The sequence below is a fragment of the Lycium ferocissimum genome, chromosome 5 (genome assembly GCF_029784015.1).
Source record: "Lycium ferocissimum isolate CSIRO_LF1 chromosome 5, AGI_CSIRO_Lferr_CH_V1, whole genome shotgun sequence".
NCBI lineage: Eukaryota > Viridiplantae > Streptophyta > Magnoliopsida > Solanales > Solanaceae > Lycium > Lycium ferocissimum.
The window spans coordinates 28048538-28055892 of record NC_081346.1 but is presented as its reverse complement, the minus strand read 5'-3'; the positions used below and the strand labels follow the sequence as shown (position 1 = coordinate 28055892).

The following is a 7355-nucleotide window of genomic DNA, read 5'->3' as shown; positions in this document are numbered from 1 at the left end:
CTCTACTAATGCATTTAGTCTTGTGAGCTTAAAAAATGTCATGTGAGATGTTGAAGTTAAAATACTACCAAATTAATTTTTTTTTAGACTACAAGATAACTATCATCCAAACAAGGTGTAGGTGGAGAAAGCTAGTAGAAAAAAAATTTGTCATATACCAGACGTGTCGCCTGCATGGGGCAAAGTGGTTGCTTTGGGCATCTCCGAAAGAAGAAGCTACTGCTCCACACAAGCTGTTTGCACACGACATAAATAGCACCAGTCACATTTTCGGTCATAGCACTAGTCAACTTTCTCAATTTCCCGTCACATTTTTTGTCACTCTAGTACAAGAGTGGAGAATACTGATGACTATATCAAGCAACCAAACAAATACACGTACACGTATACACACATTGTATGATACGTTTCGCGGTTCAGTTCCTTGTACATAACGACTACTTACACAGCACTACATACAAGTAGCTAGTACTTAGTACTGGTATTATATAAATGCGATCATCTGTAGAGGATATATGTTCAACTGGAATGTTCAGTGACGACGAGGAAGGTGATTACAACGAGAAATGCCGGAAACGACGTCAACGTAGAATACAAATTATGAGAAGGCAACAGCCAAAACTATTATTATTATCATCTGGTGGTTCAATTTCTTCGTCATATTTGGGCCAAAGAAAGATGGAGACGATGGTTGGAGCAATGTCTGTGTCAGGAAGGCAGCGTGTAATGGAAGATGCAATTTCAATTAGAACTAATCTTTGCTCACCGGAGATCAATCGCTGGCGACCTCTTGATTTCTTTGCTATTTACGATGGACATGGTGGTAGTCATGTAAACCCAACGGTTTTTCTCCACCTGCTTTTCATTGACCTTTATTCTTTAGTACTCCCTCCGTCTCAAAAAACAATGTCTATATTAGGATTACGAGAATCAAACTAACTAATATTCGTGTTAATTCAAATATTAAATCTTTAATTTTTTAAAAATAAAAATTATATATTTAGAAACTATATAAAAAGTTATAGTACTATAAGGCATAATAGTTTACGATCCAAAATATTTTAAAACTAATCCCTCCTCGGAAAGATTCAAAATATTTTAAAACTACTCCCTCCTTCTCGAAAAGAGTATGCATTTAGTTTTTATTTTTTGATTCAAAGTGTGTTTACTTATTAAATTAAGAAAAAAATAATTTATTTTTCAAATTACTCTTATTTTTTCAGATAAAACTTTATTAAGTTTTAGGTGATCAAATCCAACACCTATTTAATTAACCAAGGATAATTTAATCAAATTACTTATTTTTATTTAAAAATTAATATTTTTTTGAGGGTGTGTAAATAGCTAAGTGGATATTCTTTTTGAACCGAGGAGGATATAAAAAAAAATTAAGTATGTAAAAGAATTAGGGTAAAAAAGAATATCTTTTGACTGTTCTAATAACTAAGATAATCTTTTTGGAACGGAGGGTGTATTATTGTTATATCCACTTTTGTGTCGCTCTATTTAAACCTCTCTATTGAACACTTCCAGTGCTAAACTAAACTAGTAATTTGATTAGATTAATTGTTTAAAAATTAAAACTTAAATGTTAATGTGAATTTATTTCTTTTTTAATCCGTTGATAAAATGATTCCTTTCTAATTTTTAAAATAATTTTATTTAAATTTTTATTTTTACTTATAATGAGAATGTTTCTCGTCATACCAATGTTACCACATGTTTAATAGGAATGCTATGACATCTTTACATATCAACACAAGTTTTTAAAAAGAAAAATTTACAAAATTTTATGCCCTTTTTTTTTTTTTTTTTTTTTTGGATAAAGTAAATTGGCGGGAGTAAAAATGTTAAAAGTTTGAATGTTGGTAAGTGGCATACAGTACTTGTCTCAATTTATAGGATAGTCTTTCCTTTTTATCGGTCTAAAAAAAATGACATATTTCTATATTTAGTAAAAATTTAATTTTAAATTTATCTTTAATGAAATAATTTCTAGTTATATAAATTTTTATAGTTTATTTTAGGTTATAAATTTTAAAAATCTTTCTTTATTTCTTAAATTTTCAACCAAGTTAAACACCCTTGTATAAAAATGGGACGGATGGACAACAACAATTTTGCCCATAAAATACACTATAATGTGGCTATAGAGGCTTTCCCATTAGGGGAAAAATAGATATTTAAAGATAAATTGTTTTCGGTGGACTAATAAGGAGATAGTATCACATAAATTGAAATTGGAATGGAGAGAGTAATTTTGAAGACGACAATAGGGTATTCAGCTTACAGCCATTTTTCCAATGCAGGTAGCTTCACTGTGTAGCGAGAGGATGCACATACTACTAGGAGAAGAGCTGATGCGCGTGAGGAACAACGTAGACATGAGCGGTAGCTGCAGTTCCCGTGGAAGACGACAACCATTGGGAGGGCAGAGAGTGGAGGAAGCATGGAAAAGAGTGTTGACGGGTTGTTTCTCGAGAATAGACGAGATGGCATCATGCACATGTAGCGAGTGCGGAAGTGTGGGCTATCGGTGCGGGTGCCCACCTGACGAGTTGGGACTAACGGGCTCCACTGCGGTGGTTGCAGTTTTGACAAATGAAACAATCATTGTAGCCAACTGCGGTGACTCACGTGCGGTTCTTAGCCGCAGGGGAAGTGCGATCCCTCTTTCTTACGATCATAAGGTACGTCTCACATAGCAGGACTGAAGTCACTAGACTTTTTAACTATTTATTACTCTAATTGTTTCCTTAACTTGTTTCGTAATAAAGTTTTTCAAAAAAAAAAAAAAAAGGCGCTCAACGTATAGCAAGGTAAAATACCTTCAAATAGCCTAGATTTCACGTCGGCGGTTATATTTTTGAGTAGTAATACTAGGTTTTCTTTTGAAGTGTTAAATTGTAATCTGTACTTTTTGAGCATAATATCATGATATCAGATTTTTTCTTTTCTGATAGGTAATATCATAATTTCATATCTTGTTTCATGCAGGTTTTCTCTACATGCGTTATATTAACAATTTCGACCCTTTTATATCATCAATTTTTTTTCACTTCTACTTGTTAAGGAACCACCAATCACTAAATAAATGTTGAGGACTTATAATATTAATGTAACCTATGTTGCTCGGACTCTTTGAAAATGTCGCCGCACCGGTGTCGGATTCTCAAAAAATGCAATGCTTTCAGAAGATCCGCCATGCACCTGGCGACAATTTTGAAGAGTCCGAGTACGTAATATAGAATGTAACAGTTCAAGGATAGATGACATTATTGCTAATGCATCTAAAAATGGACTTCTGTCGCACATTAGGCATTAGGTTAGTTCCAGCTTAAAATCATTGCGAAGAGAAAGCGATTATAAGTTACATTTGCTGCTAGAGTTTGTTCTGTTGTTTCTCTGTTCAGTTACCATCTAATTTCTTCCTTCTCCTTTTTGGCCTTCCACCAAAAAACTACTCAATATTATATCTCCTCCATTAGTCTGTATCATGGATCACCTTCTTGATGCGTGCAAAGTAAACGACGATTTTACTTCACAGGAATATCAGTAGCACGCTCATAAGAATTAAATATAAAAACTCTTCAACTGCATCATCTTTCTCTGCAGGCTTTCTCTCTGAAACACAATATATATATGTGAAGTCATAAATCTTAATATATAAATGCACATTACATGGAATTCTTCAAAGCATATATGTGCAACTCATCTTGGTCCTCATAGGTACTCACAAATCAAGCCAAAATGCGTAGGCACATAGAAGAAACATTAGCACGGCATAATGCTGTCACTGTCACTTGTTTAACTACTCTTAAATAAGCATTACTTTTCAGTATTTTTATTCATAAAGCACACTAAATGGTTGATGGTTCACCTAAGCAGAGAATGTACTAAGAGAGCTGTAAGTGTGATTCGAGCGGCTGTACTGGATTGATGGTTGAGCATGGCTTAATTCATGATTTACTCTGTATATTATCTCCTGTTGAAAGTTCCACGTTTATATGGGAGTCTCTGATTATTTGTAACTCCATAGAGAATATTTGACAGTACCATGTAGTAGTTCGCCACTTGAAGAATTGATTTGTCCTCATTAAAAGTAACTTGACTTTCTTTTTGCAGCCTGACAGACAAGAAGAACGTTCCAGAATCGAGTCGTGTGGAGGCCGAGTTCTTTTTGCAGATGGAGCACGAGTTGAAGGAATTCTTGGCATGTCTAGGGCGATAGGTAACATCTTTCTCCCTTTGCAAAACATGTTTTTCTATGCAATGACATAATTGCAGCTGTCAATGGAAATATTACTTGTGTCCATAAAGTAAAAGCTTAGGGTCGTCTCTCTAGATTCCTCCTTCAGATGAAGGAAATTAAAGTAGCATCGGAGCAGTTCCGTTGTTTGTTTTTTCCCTTTATGGACTTTATCCCTTTCCTAGCGGCATGCTTAATTCAAAGGGTTAGAGTGTAGATTGCCTTTAGCATCGGCAGGTATTGTTCCTTTTTCAGGCAACAATTATTTACTCCTTCATAAGGACAAGCGCAACCCCTTGCTGTGGAGCAGTTCAGCTAAATAGAGCTTTAACTGTTCTGTAACCAAAAAACTAAGGGCACATACCTCACTATTATTATTGCACTAAAAGTGCCAAAATTACCCTGGTTTCTTGCGTATGAAATGGATTAGCTGTAGAGAGGATGTGGTGATTAAACGAATTCTACGCTATATAGCCATCATACACCTAAGGACCTTCATTGTTTCTAAGGTCAGTGGCGGATCTACATTCAGGCATATGGGTGCTTGAGCACCCATTAGACTATGGAGCCAACACTATTACTTATATAGGAAACCTAGTAATTAGTAGAAATATCTTAATTGAGCACCCAGTTTTAGGAGCAATTCCAAATTAGAAATAGTTGAGCACCCATAAGTTAAAAATTCTGGATCCGCCACTGTCTAAGGTATGCAACAAAGATCAATAGGAGTTTATAGCAGGTTTCATATTTAGGGTTATATTTGGAATGTGCATGGTGTGCGTGTTGTCAGAATGCTATATATACATCCGTTCATTCAATGCCGACAAAGTAGCAAAAAATTGGTAAGTTTGTTGTAGATCTTTCCTTTTCAAACAAAAAGTTGCTTTTGATCTTTGGAGTTATAATTTATGCATCAACGTGTATGGGCAGCTTCCTACTAAAGTTAGAGAAGGACAAACTCGGAGTTACTTAGTGATAATTCAGGAAGAGGAATATGTTGCCATAAATGGATTTGTTGCACTTTCTTTCATACTTAATGCTGTTTCTTTGACGGAACAGTTTTACTAGTGAAGTGTGGTACTGATACTAACATAATTCTTTAGTCTACTATCCATAGCATGATCAACCTTATTAGGACGCTTTAATATGTAAACTGTCCCAATAATACCAGGGGAAGTTGTTTCTGCATTCTTCTACCAGTACACTTCTGGAAGTATCTCAGACTGGTGAGCCTGTCTGAAATGTCTGGAGCCCTTTCCAGAGTTTTAAAATAGCTGCTAAATAAATTGGGTTTTATCTATTCTTGCATATGTGAAATATCTGTCATTGATGTGTATGGAGGACATCAAGTCTTTATCTCATAAATATGTTGTATGGCTGGCCCTGTTTTCCCCCTCAATGTACTTCAGCATTATTACCCATTTGTACACCTAGTCTAGGTTTCTATCTGCCACTTGTTACAGTCACAGTTGGATCTCTCTCAGATGCACACATTCTTCAGAGTAGTTACTTTCCTCATTCTTTCTGAATTAGCTAAACATATACAATTGCTTTGTATGTATATTTGAGGGTTCTAAGTATGTTGCTTGTCTTGTCACATTTGGATGTTTGTGAAAGATATTTGTATCCGTGAAGGAGCTCAAATAGTTAAACTTGATGTTACTGACAACGAAGAACTGTATGGTTGATGTGCTTATTCATTCTTGTATTAGTACTACTCATCCAGAACTGCAGTTTGTGTTGGTGCGAGATGTAAATGCCAGTATTAAATAGTCCTCCTTTTACCTCTCATTGCAGGAGACAGGTATTTAAAACCGTATGTCACATCAGAGCCGGAGATTACCTTCACAAAAAGGGAAGCGGAGGATGAGTGCTTGATTCTTGCGAGTGATGGCTTGTGGGATGTTATATCAAGTGAAATGGCCTGTGAGGTTGCTAGAGAGTGTCTTCGAGAAGAAGATCCAGCTGGGGATCATAGTTTCAGTCCTTTGGTAGAAGGTGTTGCTGAAGGAGCATTATTTTCTTCGCGAAGTGCATCGGCAGCAGCGCTGCTTACTCGGCTTGCTCTGGGACGGAATAGCTATGATAATATTAGTGTAATTGTGGTTGATTTGAAAAGAAATCATACTGGTGTATAGTATCTAGAGAATCTAACTTCTTGACATAAAGAGTCTCGGATAGCTTGTGTACCAACCATGGTCCATGAAGAACCTTTGAAGCATGTTTTATCAACCACCATTCAAGGGTTTCATGTTTTATTAACCACCATTCAAGGGTTTTTACCTAATTATGTAGCTTGAGGATGATACTTAGGGTGTATGTGTTATGAAGGAATGAAGGAAATGTTTTTTCTTGAAAATGAAGTGGGTTTTTTTTCTTATTTTTTTATTGTTTAGTGAGTAAGCAGCAAAATATTATTTGAAGAGTATTTATATGTAATCTAGAGAAACATTACGGGAGATAGGATAGGGCAGAGAGTGAGTGTTCGGGGGTGGGGGGGTGAGGGATGGTTAAAGGGTGAGGGTTGGGGGTATTGGGTTGATGGTGGAGGCAATTAACTTGAAATGTCATTTATGAAACTTGTTTTCCTTACATTCATTGGAAAAATAAATTTCCTCATTTTTAAGGAATTTATTTTCCTAGAAAAATATTTTTCAAAACATTTTGACAAGAGAAAACATGAAAAAATTGAAAAATATTTTTTGAAAGATGTTTTTCTTCGTACGAAACACACCCCCTTATAGTTAATACCTTGCTATTTGGTTTTTCTCTTATATTTGCCATTAAGGAGTGTTTTTCTAGATGAAGAAGGATGTCATGGGTGAAGTAGATAATTCAGGTTATAATTGGACTGGGGTAATGCAATCTACTGTACTAGTTCCTCTTTCAAATAGAGACAAATTTGTATACAAAGACGTGTGCAGATCCATGAATAGGAAATTTTGTACAAATATTTATCAGCCCTAAATTATTAATAGGTTCTTGAGCATGTTAAAATTAAGGAAAATTAATTCTACAGACATTTTTGATCGCCGTTGTTTCTCTCATATAAAGAAGAAAGAAAAAGCCTTATATTACATAATAAGGGTATTGGAACCCGACCAAT

At 35.3% G+C, this 7355-nt stretch overlaps 1 protein-coding gene across 2 annotated transcripts; it reads left to right on the top strand.

Moving 5' to 3' along the window:
- The first annotated feature begins 316 nt into the window (after positions 1 to 316).
- On the top strand, positions 317 to 6622 carry LOC132056634 (probable protein phosphatase 2C 75). Of its 2 annotated transcripts, none has more exons than XM_059448917.1 (4): positions 317 to 831; positions 2310 to 2690; positions 4126 to 4231; positions 6047 to 6622. In XM_059448917.1, the coding sequence occupies exons 1-4, from the start codon at positions 493 to 495 to the stop codon at positions 6385 to 6387; spliced, it is 1167 nt and encodes a 388-aa protein (XP_059304900.1). In that variant the 5' UTR covers positions 317 to 492; the 3' UTR covers positions 6388 to 6622. The 2 variants fall into 2 exon arrangements, with proteins under 2 accessions (XP_059304900.1, XP_059304899.1); XM_059448916.1 differs by having other exon boundaries at positions 324 to 843; positions 6047 to 6619.
- The last annotated feature ends 733 nt before the right edge of the window (positions 6623 to 7355 follow it).